We start from the raw sequence: 17,595 nt of genomic DNA, 5'->3' as shown, positions 1-17,595 counted from the left end.
GGCACCCCCAGCTGACTGTTCGCCAGTCCGGTGGTGAATTGTTCCATGCAAGTCTGCAAGGTTGCTGGTCTAGTAGACTTATCTTTACCCATGGCTGTGGGGTGGCTATTCTGCAGGGCCCCGCCAGCAGTAGAGACGCGGCCTGCTTGCCACAACCATGCAGCAGCGTGAGCAGCTGATCTCGTGAGGAATTAAGGGGTTTTCTGTGATCTTTCAATGGAGTGGGGGGGAATGGTGAGTCAGGTGCCCATTTCAGACTGTCAGGGGCAGCATGGGCCATCCCCGGATGTGTTACCTACAACGCAGGACAAAAGTGAGGCCAAGAAAAAGGCCAATTTGCGAGCCCCTGTCCGGTCGCACTGCAGTGGAGGAAGCAGGTGCATGTCCCAGTGGAAAGTGTAGAGGTAGGTGTTAGAATGGGGAAACACGGACACCATCCATAGAACCGTGCAGGCACCACAGAGCGTTCAATTCCAGCAGCGGGGCACAGGCAGTAGGTTGCAAGGGGGGAGATCAGCACAGGGACAGTCAGGTCGGTGGCCAATCACCACTCCCCCTTGGCTGAGCACATCAGGGATAGTGCAGTGTTATAAAGAAAGGGTCTCAAAATGTAGCAGGGGAGCCTGTATTTCTTCAGTGAGGCTAGGTGTTCATGGTAGCACTGCTAGTAGGTGCATATTCTGGTGGTGGGGGGAGGGTAGCAGCTGTAGGGCCCCAGCAACAGGAGGAAGCAGCCCAAGCATAAGTCATCGCAGCTCCACCACCTCTCCCCTCAACGTAGCCCAGGCCTCCACATATAGTAGGTTTCCCGCTGATCAGTGCTGTTTGGAGACCCCAAAATGGTCAAGTGAGAGAGCTCTTCGTTTGCGTGCCCCTCAGGCCCTAGGCAGTTCAGTTAATGTCTCTCTGCAGTTGCATGCAGCAAAGTTGTCTCCTGAGGGACACAGCTGCCCGAGGCAGGGATGCGGCCCGGGACCCCAGGCTCTCCCGATCAGGACTCCATGCCGGCCGTCCTTCAATCGGGGCCTCAGCATTTTGTGTCCATTCAGTCCCGCCCCCACATCACCGTAGATATCAGAACCCTGGCCCGCACCACAACCACGTCCAGGGCTCGAAGAGAATTCCCCCTCACCGCCAGGGCAGGCCGCAAATGCCTAAGCATCTGGAGAAGGGGGTGCCAAGGCAGGTCGGAGGCTCCGCGCGTCACCGCCGACCACTGGGTCCAGCGACATGGAGGACTAGTGTGCAACTTGCAGCTAGATCTGTCTGTTCCCCTCACCTCTGAAGCTGCAGTCATCCAGTGAGGCTTCCGCAAGTGGAGGCAGCAGCCGATGGCCTCCTCTGCGGCAGGGCTGCTCATGCTGGGCGGCCTCCCCTGCTCGGCCCACGCGTGTCTGTGGCGCTGCGGTAGGAGGGTGCCTCATCATCCTAGGACTCCTCAGTGGCTGTATCCCACCTCAAGGAACACTGGGACCGCAGGAGAAGCTTCGATGGCATTTATTGGGACGGATTAATGCTGGATTTCTATGCAGATCTCTGTTAGTGAGCGTTCACCATGTTGGCTCGCCCCATTTTTATAAGAAATTAGACATTAGAATGAAAAAGATCTACTGGAGTGTTTACAGAAATATTGATTTGACAAGCAAAAATAAATCAAAGCAATTTCACTCAACTGCAAATCATTTTTGGCAGAGTCAACGAATTTGACACTTAAAAATATTTTTCAAAGAAAACTTGGATAACTGGGTCTTCCTGCAGGGATTCCTTGGTCCACGCAGATCGTGAGGGGGTCCTGGTTGCAGGTGTCGATGTCCCACGAGGTCCTTTTTGGTCTACCTTAAGCCCAGTCGCCACAGGCCAATCCTTCCTGGGCTCATAACTGCCCTTCTGACTGTCGCAGCAACTCTCCGACAGCGCTCCCTGGTTCAACAAACTTGGGCACAACTGTGTCAGGGTTTGGTCCCTGTTGCTGTTCGGCGGCTGTGGTAGAGACTTGAAGACTTTGGGCTACCAACTTGCCTATAAGGCCTGCTTCTTCAGCTGTTATGTCCCTGTGCTGCGAACAGGAGGACAGTCAGCTGGCCCTTTGAGTATTTTTGCTTGACTGGGCTCTGGAGACACATCAGGTTCAGTCCCTCTCTTCGCTAGCCACTCGTTGCAGCAGATGCACTCTTCGATGGTCCAGCCTCTCTTTGCTGGTCCTTCAGTGCAGCAGGGCAGTCATCCTTCGTTCCTTCTAATTTTGTTGAGATCTGAGGTCTGGGTGCCAGAGGTGCTCGTATGGGCTGAAAGGGCCCTCCGGGCAGGATGTGGTTGATAGCCAGTGGACGACCAGGTTCCCCCCCAGCTGGTGACCACTTCCTGGGGTTGTGGCATCTTGCTATCCCAGTATGCACCATTCTGCCCACTCCCAAGATGGCAAGACCCTTCTCCTGGTGTACAGGCCTCACTAGCCCACCCCCTGGGTGTGATTCCCACAGGGCTACACGCCCCTGTGGAAACCGGTTTGGCAACTGGTTTCCCCTCTTTGCCTCCTGTGCCAGCCTGTCTCCCGCAACAATGGGGCAGCCCTCCCCCTGGTGCTACACATTTGCTTTTCAAAGTCTGCTTCACCTCCTTTTGGGGCTAACACACAAATGTTTCCTGCAGGAGGAAGATGACACCTCCCTCGCCTGCAATCCCTGATTGTTCTCCTTCCTGAGAGTAGTTGTCTTGTCTTTCCAGTGTGGCAGAAATCTGTCTTGTGGAGCAGGCTCTACAAGTGCCCGGGAAGTCAGACGTTTTAAAGGCAACCAAGTGGCAGCTTTGCTAAATCTACGCACTGCAACAAGTTACATAAATTTCAATTTGAGATACGAGTTGGGCTCAATGTACCTTCGAGTGCCCACTTTGGTTGCACCATTCAGGAAGTATAACAGCCAAGGGGAAACATATAACTCTGTACTCGTCAATTACCTAGTCTATCCACCGTACAACCATTCGTTTTGCATGTTTTACTGTTAGGGCATGTAAAGTATATGTGTTATATATTGAACCTGGCCTTCAGAGCTCTGTAGTCTTTCCAGAGGGGTGACTTACACAGATGATCATGGGTAGCGGTGGCTTTGCCATTGCTTTAAATTGCTAAGTCAGGCTAGCAGTGCATGACTGCTCTACCAGTCTGCATTGGCGGACTAGGGACTTGTTTTCCGTGAGGGACCTCGAGGGTGGCATAATCAAGGCTGTTAGCCCTGGGTTATCCCACTAACTTACATGCCCTAGGTAGCAGTGTACCATTTACTACAGACTTACATATAAGTTATCCCTTTCCAATTGGGTATAGCCAATTCGACATGCACTTTAGGGTCAGGGCCCTAGCACGGAGGTCTGGTTAGCAATCCTTGGTGCACTCAAAGTCAAAAAACTTGGGGGTGGACATACGAAAAGAGGCATTTCACTACACAGATCAAGCAAATTCTTAAGCAGGGTTATTTTGAAGCATTTCAGCTAGTCAGCCTTTGACTAATCTGATTTTTTGCCTTAAGTGTTATTTACATCCGTATTGCTTGTCTTTTTTCCAGCCGTATACACAACCAGGCCTACAATACCTACAAGGACAACAGATTTACTCACCACTCCCCCAGTCAATGGTGGTTCAGGCAACACAAGCAGTAGGAGCCATAGTTGCAGCAACTCCTGGACAGCATCAACCAGTTCAACAGGTAAGCTAGTAAATGAAAAAATTCCTAGCAAACATGAAGGAAAGTTTCAGTTCTATAAAGGACACTGAGAAAAGGATTATGTTTTACTTTTTTTATTTCCATTTCAGCAGTGTTAAACAGTAAACTTTAACTAGCATTTATAATGGAATAGGTCTCGCATTATTAAAGTTTGAGCTATTGCCATTGTAAATGACAATATCTTTTATTCATTTGTTTTTAAACCTGCAACCGGTGCATAAAGACGCACTTTGAACGTATAGTCCTTGCTTACGATGAGTAAAAGAGACTGCCAGCCTTGCTTCTCATAAGCATGGACTATAAGTGCAAAGTACTTGTTTACTCACTGATGCAAATGAATAAAAGGCATTGTCATTTACAAACTAACTAAAGCTACAGGAGTGAGCTAGTGAGGGGCTGCCACAGCGCGAGAGTGCAGAAGGGAGCCGCGAGGGGCTGGTGTGAAACAGCAGCAGGGGAGGGGGCGGAGAGGAGACTCTGAGGGAGAGCAGGAAACTAAAGCTACAGGAGTGAGCTAGTGAGGGACTGTGTGAGAAGTTGGCCTGATATGCAGTGCTCACTATTCTAGTGATCACTGTGTATCAGTCCAAATGACCCTTATTGATGATTGGTTGTAAGTCAACCTTATAGACCAGCTATCCTAGTAGCATGGATACGAGCAGTCTAAGGCTAAACTCTAGAGGGCGTGTTAAGCCAGCTGTTTTACCATCACATATACCCCTTGAACACCAAGTGAAAGGACACCACACAAGTTGTTATGAAAAATAAAGTATATTTATTTATAACCAGACTACCCTGGCTCTTTATGAGACAGGGAGCTAAGCACACAACAAAACTCTTAAAGAAATACTTAAAGTCGCAGAATTTACACAAATGCCCGAGGGGCACGAAAAACCATATACTATACAAGTGGAATGCGAAATTACTAGCAGGTAAGTACTACTCTCATAGACTGTGGGATCGCTAGGACTGGACTACTGAACCTTTAGATTACTAGCAGGAGGCCTAGGGATGTCGTGTGCAGAGTGGGAACTCTCACGCGGGATGCGGAACAAAGTCTATGGATTCTAGTAAATGCAAAGTTAGTGTTCTCGGGCGAACCCGACTAGGTAGGTCAAAAACGAAAGTGGATCTAGACACTTAGAGAGTTGGTCTACGCTGGAGCACCGAGTACTCGGTTTACCTAGCCCAGGGGCTGCGGCTGCATAGGGTTCAAGTGTTGTCGGGTTTCTTCGTTGATGAACCAGGAGCCTGAAGTGGAAGTTGCTGGCAGGCGACCAGTGGAGATGTTCCGGGCTGATCCAAGGGCTGGATCAGCTGAATACGGATACCTGTAAGCAGAGGGGACCAAGTTCTGAATCACTAGCCAGTGATTAGGTGGGCACCAGGATGGCACCGGACGAGGTCACTCAGCCAGGTGAAGAGGTGACACTGGATTCTGCTGCTGCACGGACCAGGGCGCTGATGTCGACCAGGCTGGAGGTCTGCGAGCTGTCCCACGTCGGATGTCTGCTGCTGGCGATGCTGGATCCGGTGAGGGAAGCAACAAGCCTTGGCTAAGGCAAGCCCACGCGGTGACACAAAATGGCGTCTGGGGTGGACCAGGAGGGTCCTAGAAAGTTCCCCTTCAAGAGGAGACAAGGGCCAGTCCAGAGGAGCTAGACCAGCGGTGAAACAAACGTAGGACGTCGTCTGGAGGGTCACTAGCCAACGGGCAAGTGACCTGGACAACGCGGTGAGCAGCTAAGAGCAGAAGGGCCCCACGCAGATCTCGTGGATGCAAGGGGGCTGAACTTCGGTGCTGGAGCTGCTCAGGGTTGGGGCTTCTCAAATCTCAAAGCACTCGGTCGAGGGTCACTCGGGAGTCGTGCTGGGCAAGCGTCGTGCAGACTTGAAGATGGCCGGTCCCTCGAGGTCTCGTCACACCCACGAATCTCAGCTGGGCTGATGATGCAGGTAGAGGTCAGAGGTGCCAGGGAAGCCGGTTCTCGTCGAGCTGGGCAGTCTTGATCCGGAGGAGAGACTTACAGTAGACCGCGATGCTTGGATGGTGCCTGCTGCTGCAGGGTGACTACTCCTTAGTCACAAGGGAGAAATCTTGAGAAGAGTCTTGAGTTCCTTTCGTAGAAAGTCGGTTCAGGATTCAAAGATGATCTAATTTGGAAGGGGGCCTGCTCCTACCTTTATCCTGAGAAAGGGGGCTGGCACGCGACTAAGTCCTGCCCTATGGGTGGGACTAGGAGGGGGATGGTTACACCCCTCTCTTTTGGCGGGCTTTTCCCCAGCTCAGGGGCTGGTGTGCCCCTGGAACTGGTTCAAGCTGGCCTATGCATAGTGAGCACCGGGGTGCCACTTGTAGTCACCTTCCTCTAAAGCCCTGCCTACCTAGGATACACAAAATCCTGTCTGGGACGGTGCTGGCACCGCCCCTGGCAGGAAACCCTTTGTCCAGGCCTCCGTTGCTGGAAGGACTCCCAGCAGCAGGAGGGCAGACTTGTGTCTGTGGTGGCAGCATCCATTTTGTGGAGCTGAGGCTTGAGTTAACTTTAACCGGGGTTCACAGTTACATACATGTCGTGTCCCGCTAGAGGGGTGGAATGCTAACCCCGTCGCCAGAATTGGCGAGGGGTTAGTATTCCAATTCGTATGACACCTTACTCGACATGTTTTGATAAAGCGATACCAGAGTTGGCATATAACCGCGAGGATTATAATGCACTTAAGAGTATATGGTATGCGTTATCATGGAACAGCTATTAGGACTTGGTTCCGCAAGCTGCAAACGGGCTCAGCCCATGCCAAAGCACCATTTCACATTACCCTCCTCAAGAGACACTGGTTGTTTGTTTGCCTGCTGCCTGCTGCCGTTTTCCAGCGGACCTTGCCGGATTATTAACAGCCCATCAACAGCCCTTCACGGCTTCGCGGGTCCCGCTGCGCCCCAGAGACCGTGGGCAAATCATCCTACAGCTGCGTGGGAGACCAGGGCTGCGAGCGTGCGGGGCAGGACTTCTAATCCCAGAAGCCCCTGCACACCGCGCCTCTGACCATCGGGCCGCTCTCCCTGGCCACCCCGCCCCGCCTGGAACCCTTTAAGGGCGGTAGTTGAGTTTGTAACGCGGGAGACCCTGGTTGTTTGTTTGCCTGCTGCCTGCTGCCGTTTTCCAGCGGACCTTGCCGGATTATTAACAGCCCATCAACAGCCCTTCACGACTTGCGGAACCCGCTTCGCGGGTCCCGCTGCGCCCCAGAGACCGTGGGCAAATCATCCTACAGCTGCGTGGGAGACCAGGGCTGCGAGCGTGCGGGGCAGGACTTCTAATCCCAGAAGCCCCTGCACACCGCGCCTCTGACCATCGGGCCGCTCTCCCTGGCCACCCCGCCCCGCCTGGAACCCTTTAAGGGCGGTAGTTGAGTTTGTAACGCGGGAGACCCTGGTTGTTTGTTTGCCTGCTGCCGTTTTCCAGCGGACCTTGCCGGATTATTAACAGCCCATCAACAGCCCTTCACGACTTGCGGAACCCGCTTCGCGGGTCCCGCTGCGCCCCAGAGACCGTGGGCAAATCATCCTACAGCTGCGTGGGAGACCAGGGCTGCGAGCGTGCGGGGCAGGACTTCTAATCCCAGAAGCCCCTGCACACCGCGCCTCTGACCATCGGGCCGCTCTCCCTGGCCACCACGCCCCGCCTGCAATCGTTTGGACTTCCTATTTAAGTGAAGGTTACTACCCGCTACGCGGGAGCGTGCGGGAGCGTGCGGGAGCGTCCCGGGAGAAGCCCGGGACAAGGGCGGGACCGTCTGTGGCCGTCCGGGGCCGTAGGAGGCCGGGCTGGGCCTCCCCTCTTGGCAGTGCCATATACCACCTACCTCAGTAAGTGATATAGACTAACTTGCAGCAACTTGCACTATTTGTAATTGATATGGCGATGTCTGAAAACATAAGCCCTGTAATTGGCCACTTGACGAATCTATTAACGGAGCCTGGTCCTTTGGCCATTGGTCCCTTGGACAAATTCTTTTTTAATCGATCATTATCTATAGATAAGGAATTAACTTTGGCTGAGAAGCGTGCTGAGCGTAGGCTATCCATTGAAATTCTTAAGAACTCTACGGACAAGTCTTCAACTGTAGCCTACCCCACTTTGGTAACCCCTCTATCATCAGTGAACCTACCAGTTACACACGAACTCTCTGAGGTCCAGGGTGATAAAGCAAATATGGGTTTCGTGGCAGATCCAAATAATCCTTGTGGTGGTAACTCCAATTTATCACCGCAGCCTGATTTAGGTACTCGGGTTACATCGGCCAATTCGAAAATTGGGTCCAAAAGGAAACAACCAACTTCCGTAAATAAATCTAAAAAGGCGGCTAGACCTCCACAAAAATTCAGGAAGTTACATAAACTTGTGAACATTGGAAAGGCAGGCAATGAACAAGTCCAAAGTTCTGGAAGTATAATATCAACTATTTCTGTATCCCAGGATAACCAAGATATAGCGGACAATTCTTGCACTGTTTCCAATGTATCAAGTAAAGAAAACACTGTATTTTTTGCAAACGTGCTCCCAGAACTTGAAAAAATGTTTAGACAATTACTTACCCCTATCGAGGATAGAATTGCTAAGCTCGTAGATAGGTTAAACCATTTTGAACAGACAACTTTAGACAATTTCTATTCTACAAAATCCCTAATTAAAGCAAATAGGGTGGAAGTAAACACAAACTCCCAGGTCACAAATAACCACCATGTACAGGACAAGGGTAGAATTCCCCAGAAGGCCTCCCCTTTACCTCCAAAACAAAACAAACCCCCAGCTAAAGGCGCTACAAAAACTTTAGATAGGGCGGAGAGAGAGGCTGCCGGTTTTGAACCATTGCAGTCGACTTCAACACAGCCTACACAGTCTATACTAGCCCAGACACAAAATCCACCGGCTGTTACAAACGTTGAGGTTACTCTGTGCCAAAAAATGGGTAAAGTGTTAGCCTCTGCAAACGTAACCAATAGCATACGTATACCTCCAAACATCTCGGGGGGAGGAAACGGGGCTAATATATGCCAGCTGACTGGTAAATCTTTAGCAACGTCCCAAGCAAATAATAAACCACAGGTGCAGAAACCTGCCCTTCAACTTGTCCCCCAAATTCCCAAATCTATTCCACCGCCCTTGCAAAAGCCACCCTATAGGAAACCCCCAATTAATCTTACTCCAGACTCCTTCCCCTATGTGGCAGTTCTTATCAATGTACCACCTTTACCCTCAGGTCAGAGAGAAAATTTCCAGATGCTTAAAAACAAGACCATGCACTGGTTAAAGGAAAACCGTCCTCTGCCGGGTGATATTGATGGGCTAATAATAGGGGCAAGGAGAATTGACTGGATGGGTTACACACCAAAAACCCTGGGGGGGGACTGTATAGTGGTTAATTTCCAAGATCCTAGGGTAGTGGGATGGATAACAAGGCAGGGATGGGGAACAAATAAGGGTGGTATTGGTATTGTGGACCTTACCTTTTTCTACCCCCGACCCTCAAGTGTTACAACAAGCTTATTCAATGAGCCCTTAATTCCCCCTACTGTCCCATGGCCAGTTATTCCTTTACCACCTCCCCCTGCTGGTCATATTCATACCTCACATATACATTACAATCCTTATGTAGGATGGCAGGATCCGAGCTGGGGGTACTGACATACTGGTATTGATAGTATGGGTGGAATTATAAAAGAGGCAGGAGGGCTACGTGAAGTTAGTAGTAATACCATTGCTATAAATCTATTGGTGAGTAACAGTGAGGCTGGGTGTGTGGCTGAAGAAGGTGACTTAAGACTGGGAACTTCAAACACAAATGTCTTATACCCTGTAATAGACAATTTAATTGTGGATCCAATAGTCGCTCTAGAAAGCCAGGCTAGCCTAATGGAAAGTCCAATGTCAGCCCATGTATTTTCACTTGTTAAAGATCGGGATGGGACAAATACAGATATTGGTACCCTTCTATCTTGGAATGTTGCCGGGTTGGCCAGTAAGTTGGATTCCCAACTCTGGGTGGATTTCATAAGTGGTTTTGACATTTGTTGTTTCCAAGAAACCTGGGCTTGTGATCCACTCTTTTGCCTAGGTTACTTGAACTATTGTATACCAGCTTCAAAAGGAGGAAGAGGGCGGCCCAAGGGTGGCCTAACTGTTTGGGTTAGGCAGGATTTGCACATAAACATAAAAATCCTAGACGTGGGAAATATTGATCTACAAGCACTAAGAATCCCTGTTGCTAAGGGCCAATCAATTGATTTATATAATGTTTATGTGAGAGGAGACAAAGCAACAAATCTATCCACTCTTGAGTTGTTGTCTGATGCAATAGAGGCTAATTCCCAGGAAAATGCAAAGATAGTTGTTGGGGATTTAAATAGGACTTTTGAACCCTTGAACTGCACAAATGACCCTATGGAGAGTGAAGTGGATAATCTCTGGGGAGTACCATCTCTTAACTTAAAACCTGTGAAGCGATGGACCAAGGAGATTTTATTGCTAAATGGAATCTGTTTGGAACATGGACTTAGAGCTCTTAATGGCAGGACACCTGGTGACATGGAGGGCAGCTACACTTTTGATAATGGTATTAATAGGAGTCGAATTGACTATATATTGTGTAGCCTCCAGTTGTGGAGTGGGGTTGTTGACATGGCTGTTAGGCCTCGGGTTGAAAGTGACCACAACCCCCTATGTGTGTCCCACAGGTGGTGGATTACCAGTCCAGGAAACCCATTTGAGACACACGATGAAACCCCTTTTTTAAGTAACGATGAGCGTAGGTTAAAATGGCCCGGGGTACTAGCGAATGAGGCCACTATGATATATATCACCAATAAGGTTGATTGTGCAATTTCCGCGATTGAAGCAGCCGTCCCAGTCGTTCCAGGGGATAACGGTATCACTGAAATTCATAATAAGTTATTCTCCCTTATAAGACCATGCTTTTTCATTAAGAAAAGAAAAGGGAAGAAAACTAAGGAAGTGGGCAGGTGGTTTGATAACCACTGCAGAAAAGCACGTTTAGACCTGGGACATGCAATAAGGAACAGGGACCGTGCCGCAGTGGTAAAGAATAGGAAACTGTACAAATTGGCCATTTATCGTGGCAAAAAGAAATGGGACGAAGACCATTGGGCCCAATTACAAGAAGCCTCCGATAATAAAGACTCAATGTTGTTTTGGAAAATCATTAAGTGGGGTAGTGGTGCGGGCCCAGTAAAACCTGACAGCAATGTACCAGTGGAAGCCTGGGTTGATTATTTCGGGCCACAGTACGCGGAAAGTAACAAATCCGTGGTAGCAGATAATATAATACCGGTTTATGCAACTAAAGATTTATTTTCCCTTAGTGAAGCAGAAATTGCCATTTGTTCGGTGAAGTGTGGGAGGGCGCCTGGTCCAGACGGTATCCCACCCGATATTTTCAAACATGATGTGACTAGATGGGCTAGATACATCCATCTTGTAGTAAATGCCCTAGCAAAGGGGGCAGTGGTCCCAGAAATTTGGAAGGGTGCAACCATCATCCCCATTCACAAGAAAGGCGATCGCTCATTGCCTGCTAATTACAGGCCTATAAGTTTAATAGCCACCATGCAGAAAATTGTTGGGAGAATGGTAACAAATCAGCTAATGGACTGGGTAGAAGATAATGGCGCCCTCTCCCCATACCAAGCGGGATTTAGGCAAGCAACTAGTACCATTGACCAGGTCTTCCGCTTCACCATATTGCGGTGGAAGACCGTTGAGTTGGGAAGGGGTAGCCTGTACGTCGCGTTTGTCGACCTACGGGCGGCGTTTGATTTAGTCCCCCGGTATAAGCTATGGTCGGTCCTCCAAAAGCTAGGTATCCCTCCTGAACTGTTAACATTAATCATGCGATTACATGAATCCAACTCTGCTAGAGTCCAATGGGGTGGAAGTAGGGAAACAACATTGGACTTCCCTGTGGAAAGGGGGGTTAGGCAAGGCTGTTCCATGGCCCCTCTACTTTTCTCGTTATTCATTAATGGGATAGTAGAGAGAATGTTAAAGGCTAGTGTAGATGCCCCATCGTTAGCGGACACCAGGGTTCCAATCCTGATGTTCGCTGACGACACTCTTATTTTGTCTAAGACCCCCATGGGGTTGCAGCGTGCATTAAGCATTTTCGATGCTTTCTGCTTGGAGCACGGGTTGGAGGTAAATGTAGGAAAAACCAAATTAATGGTCTTTTCTGCAGGACGTAGGAGTAATCCAAAGATAACCCTAAATAATAGCAGGCTTGATATAGTTAAGGAATTTACGTATCTGGGAGTGCAGATCGCGGGGGGGAATGGCTGGGCGCATCATGTGAATAAAGTAGTCCTAAAGCACCAGCAGCTTTCAGGTGCCCTAAGGGGGGAACATCGTAAATCAAAAACAAAACCTATAAAACCTGCAATGACAGTTTACGATGCGAAGGTTCTGGGTGCTACTTTATATGGCGCGGAACTGTGGGCTTGGAATAGTCTGGTGGCTCTCCAGACTTCCGAGAACAAGTTCATGCGCGGGATTACTGGACTTCCACAGAGTACCCCCCTCATCCCATTGTTCTTGGAGTTAGGCAGACGTACGATTGTCGACAGAGCCCGATTGCGACCAGTTCTTTACTGGAGACGCCTCTGGACGACTCCAGAAATAAGACAGTACGCGGAGGGCTTTCTGTGGATAATCAAGGAAGATATCTTCCACAAGATAAAATGGTTAAAACACCTGAAGACCATGTTGGTAAACTTAGGGTTTTCGAAACTTTGGAACAACCCCGAGGGAGAAACCTTCCCAAGTAAAGAAGCCATCAAGGAACAATATTGGGATTGGGTGGGAGGTAAGATGCTGAATGACACCAGGGCAGATTCTATGTCTGGTCGCTTCCTGGAGACTAAAATTTTACCTGTCCTAGAAAAATACTGGGTCAATATTACTGTACCTATGGACAGGAAACTTGTCTTTCAGCTAAGGGCAGGATCTATCCCCCTTAAGAAATTGACATCTGGTTGGCACAGTCCTACTAATAACCTATGTCCCGTCTGTGAGAACGCCGAGGAGAGCATAGGCCATTTTCTCTTCGCATGTCAAGCTTATGTAAATCCGAGGAGAAAATGGCTCTCGCCAGTATGCAGAAATTTGGGGACACGAGATAGTGCAGTGGCCCTAAGAATCCTGTGTACAACAAACCAGGATTCGATAGTTATGGGGGTAGCTAAATATATGGGTTGGGCTTGGGCGATAAGACGACGGTCTTTGGGGGGCAGCTGGTAACCAGGGACTCCCTTTCTTACAGATTTTTATGTAAATGGTACAAATTGTTTAACATATAATGTAGTATGAGCTTCATTGTGTTTAATGATTTTTTATTCTGACTATGTATTTCTGTGTAATTGTTCTGCTTTTATGTGTTTTTATGAGAATTCTCTTGATGTTTTATTCAGACTATGTATATCTGCGTAATTGTTCTGATTTTATGTGCTTTTATGAGAATTCTCTCGAATAAAGCTTATACAACAACAACATTATTCCAAGCACTCTGCCTTCAGGATTGTTAAGGCCTGCCATAGGAGTGACTGATAGGAATATATGTGTCCATTTTAGGGTTAGACATAGGAATACTATGTCTAAAGCAAAGGGTGTGTACACCACCTTGCCCCAGCTGTCAAGCAGCCAGTTGTGTCTGTTTTAGTTAGTCAGCCCAGGGGGGCATAATACATGCTGCAGCCCCTGTGAGACCTCTGGGTACACCTCTGCCCTGGTTACAGGGACACAAGAGAGGGCCCAGTGCCAATTCAGTACCTGGGTACAATTTGGAATAGAGAGAACAGCTAGGCTGTGGGTCTGATTAGCAGGCCCACAGCCAGGGAAAGTCGTAAACCAGTGAAGCAAAAAGCAAAAAATCTGGGTGATCATAGCATTGCACACCCTACTCTCCTACAGACTGCAACAGCACGAGAGTGCAGAAGGGAGCCGCGAGGGGCTGGTGTGGAAGAGCAGCAGGGAAAGAGTGGAGAGGAAGCTCTGAGGGGGTGGAGAGGAGGCTCTGAGGGAGAACAGGAAACTAAAGCTACAGGAGTGAGCTAGTGAGGGACTGTCACAGCGCAAGAGTGGAGAATAGGAGCCGCGAGGGGCTGGTGTGGAAGAGCAGCAGGGTAGGGGGGGTGGAAGGGAGGCGGTGGAAAGGAGGCTCTGAGGGGGTGGAGAGGAGGCTCTGAGGGAGAGCAGGAAACAGCTACAGGACTGAGCTAGTGAGGGACTGTTACAGCGCGAGAGTGCAGAAGAGGAGCCGCGTGGGGCTAGTGTGGAAGAGCAGCAGGGGAGGGGTGAAAAGGAGCCGGGGAGGGGGTGGAGAGGAGGCTCTGAGGGAGAGCAGGAAACTAAAGCTACAGGAGTGAGCTAGTGAGGGACTGCCACAGCGCGAGAGTGCAGAAGAGGAGCCGCGCGGGGCTTGTTTGGAAGAGCAGCAGGGGAAGGGGTGGAGAGGAGGCACTGAGGGAGAACAGGAAACTAAAGTGAGCTAGTGAGGGAGTGCCACCGCGTGAGACTGCGGAAGAGGAACCGCGAGGGGGCAGCAGGGGTAGTCCGTAAACGAGGGGGGGGGGGGGCGAGATAAAGGTAGAACGGGAGGCTGGTGAGGGAGAGCAAGGGAGGGCAGAGGAGGCTGTTGCGTAAGACCAACGGGGAGTGGGCAAACTAAGTTGGTCCGAGGGAGGGCAGGAAGATAAAGGTACAGAAGTGAGATGGAGAGGGAGGGCAGGAGGAAAATACGTGAGGGCTGTGTGGAACAGCAGCGGGTAAAAGAATAGGAGGGCATTTGGCTACACCCCACGGTAAAGGGTACATAAAGAGGCAGGTGAGGGAGGGAAGAGGGGCTGCTGCTGAGGGAAGGAGGCATATGGGGGCGGTCAAACAGGGCATGAAGAGAGTGTGCTAGGGGGAGGCTGGTGAGGGGCAGCCTGGGATGGCAGAGGAGGACCTGTGTGGGCGACGTGGGAGCAGGAGGCTGGTAAGGAAGCGCAGCGGAACACTGGGGGGGGGGGGGTGCACGTGGCCAACGAGGCTTGATAGGGAGATCAAGGGGAAAGAGGGGACTGGAGAGGAGAGGAAGGGCACGCAGAGTCGAATGAAGGAGAGGAGGGCGCACTCACAGGCTGGTGAGAGAGCGCAAGGAAGTGGAGGGCACAAGGGGCTGGGGAGGAGGGAGGTACAGAGGCTGGTGAGGTAGTGGAGGGCATAGCAGGAAGCTGATGAGGAGGCTCGCGGGGATGGAATAGGAGGGCACAGCAGGAGACTAGTGAGAGAGCAGGGGGAGGGGCAGAGACTGCTCACCAGCTCTAGTTGAAGGAGGAAGGTGGAGGAGGAGGGGAGAAGGAGGGGCAGGGTCCGGCCCCTCTCCTTGCAGCAGCCTGCCTGTCTCCACACCGCCAGCCTCATTGTGTGCTCAGGAGACAGAGAGTGAGTCTCCGCTCTCCCACCAGCGACTGCCCTTCCCTCCCCAGCCCTACCTGCACAAAGAGACACATGAAGTCTCACACTGCCAAGGAGGACAGTGCGCCCCCTCCAGCAAAGGGTGAGCCTGCGATACTCCCATTTGGACCTCAGGGCCCCTACTCACGGTACAGAAGTTGTTCCTCTTTGGCGTTGCTTGCTGAGTTTGGGAGCGGGCGAGTCCGGGCCTCGTTGGATCCTGGGCGCACCAGTTGTAGTCTGTGGGCGGCCTAGTGGGACTGGCGGGAATTGTTACCCATGACCTGGCTGCCAGCTTCTGACTCCTTAAGCCCCAGCAGCTGCCCCACAGGTGTCTCCACTTGGTTTATTTTTTTCCCTTTAATACAATTTCCTAAATTGTGCACCTGCATTAGTTCCGCTACATGAGTCTGATCACCAAGGCAACGTGAGCTCATCACTTACTTGTGAAAGCAAAATTCTGGAAGTGTAGGCATACTCATGGCCCCCCTCCTTACTGACTTCTCCTAAAGAGGGAGGCATGGACGCGTTGTCATGACAACGTCTGTGCAGCGCAGCACCTCATATTCTGCTTTACACACAAGTCGTGATTGGAGCGGACCTCTATAGTGTTTTTTGTGCTGCTTTCTAAGCTTACTGCTAACGTAGAGATGCCAAAGAAGGCGCTCGTGGCAAGCTTTTTACCTTGGGGCTTGATATGAGACTTTGAGGCGTTCTACACATTTTACCTCATATGGCAATAGAGGAGTAGTAGTCCAAAAAGGATTCTTACTTCGGAGGACAGCCTAACGGAATTTCTATACTTCGAACGTGCTAGATGCGACACAGTTCACCAACGGCTAGTGGAAGCGGAAGTGAGATCACATATTTCACAATTACCTGATACTATCAACACTGCAGGACTCTCTCTATTCGAGCTTAATTTGAATGTTCCTGTTGCTGCAGAAAGAGGGTGCCATAGTGTTCTGTGTAGGGCCCCCCTGGCCGTGGTGACTGACACACACAGCCTGCATTTACACAGCAATATGTTATTCACACCACGTGGCACCCGCCCTACCTTTAAACAAGGACGGCACGGTGCCCGCCAGCAAGATCTGAAAGAAACAGGTTAGTATTAGATTCCTTACCTTAGAATATCCCCAGGCGTCAGTCTGGATCCAGAAACCTTTGCGTAGCAGTACCCCTGCGCGTCGGTAGGCGTCGTCTGCAGGCGGCTTCGCGTCCGTCGTCGGCGTCGTGCGCCGTGATGACGTCGCTGGAGTATATAGACGCCGCCTCCGCGCGCTGACGTCAGTTCTTTGTTCTTCTTTTTTCCGCGCCAGTTAGCGCAGATCCGAAGAGCAGTACTCCGGTCTTTTGACCAACGTTTTTTGATTAACTTTCTAACTCTACGGTGCCGATAGGATGCCCGGGTTTAAGAATTGTGACGGGTGTGACCGCACGATGTCGGTCACGGACCACCACCGACTCTGCCTCCGGTGCCTGGGCGCGGACCACGACGTGGAGTCCTGCGTCGACTGCCGGGCCTTGACGAGTAACGCTAGACGGGAGCGGTCCCGCAAGCTACTCGAGCTCCGGGTGTCGGCCCCGTGTCAGGAGCGGTCCCGGTCCGGCCGGAGGTCGAGGGAGCGGTCGAGGGAGCGGTCGCGGAGCCACCACGAGCGCTCCGGAAGTCTTCACCATTCCTCTGGTTCCTCAGGTAAGAGGCACAAGAAGTCGGGGCGTCGTCATCGTACCCCCGACTCCCCCCGACGCTCGCGCAATGCGGCCGGGGTTTCGGGTGGCCGCGGCTCCGCGTGGGTCGCCGACGCTGCCTGCTCCATACCCGACGGTCCCTGGGCAAGGCGCGTCGCGTGAGGAGAAAGAGGAGTTCCTCATGGCCATGAGGGCGCTGTCTCCTCCGACGGGGCCTACGGCGCCTGCGGGCCCGGTGGTCCCGTCCGGGGGCCCGAGCGGTTCGGGTGCTCCTGCCCCGACGCCGTCGGGTGCTCCGGCCCCGACGCCGCCGGCGGCTCCGGCCCCGGCGCCGCTGGGCCATTCAGGGTCGACGCCGGCTGGTCCACCGGCCTCTCCGGCGCCGATTCCATCGGGGCAACCCATGGTGCCGCCTCCGCGCGGCGCCGGGACTCCGACGCCGGCTCCGGCCGGCGTCGGGGCTCCGGCGCCGGCTCCGGACGGCGGCACTCCCTCTCCTACTCCGGACGCGGAGTCGGACCGGCGTCGTCCGACGCCGAGTCCGGCGCCGATGGGGTCCATTGACCCCGAGGAGCCGGTCTACATCATTGACTCCGAATATGGTGAGGATGCAGATTATGGAGAGGGTTGGGAGGGGTCTGAGGACCCTCTGTCACGCGAGTGTCAGTACG

The 17,595-nt window shown here is 51.6% G+C and overlaps 1 protein-coding gene across 3 annotated transcripts in view; it reads left to right on the top strand.

Moving 5' to 3' along the window:
• The window catches only part of SETD2 (SET domain containing 2, histone lysine methyltransferase), a 1,168,808-nt gene that overhangs the window by 843,490 nt on the left and 307,723 nt on the right, over positions 1-17,595 (top strand). For all 3 annotated transcript variants that reach the window (XM_078662450.1, XM_078662451.1, XM_078662449.1), the window contains exon 16: positions 3,561-3,701. In XM_078662450.1, coding sequence (XP_078518576.1) covers positions 3,561-3,701 — 141 coding nt within the window. The remainder of the gene's footprint in view (positions 1-3,560; positions 3,702-17,595) is intronic.

The sequence above is a fragment of the Lissotriton helveticus genome, chromosome 10, assembly GCF_964261635.1.
Source record: "Lissotriton helveticus chromosome 10, aLisHel1.1, whole genome shotgun sequence".
NCBI classification, from domain to species: Eukaryota; Metazoa; Chordata; class Amphibia; order Caudata; family Salamandridae; genus Lissotriton; species Lissotriton helveticus.
Note: the sequence above shows the minus strand (reverse complement) of the source record. Positions and strands in the feature narration are given on the sequence as shown.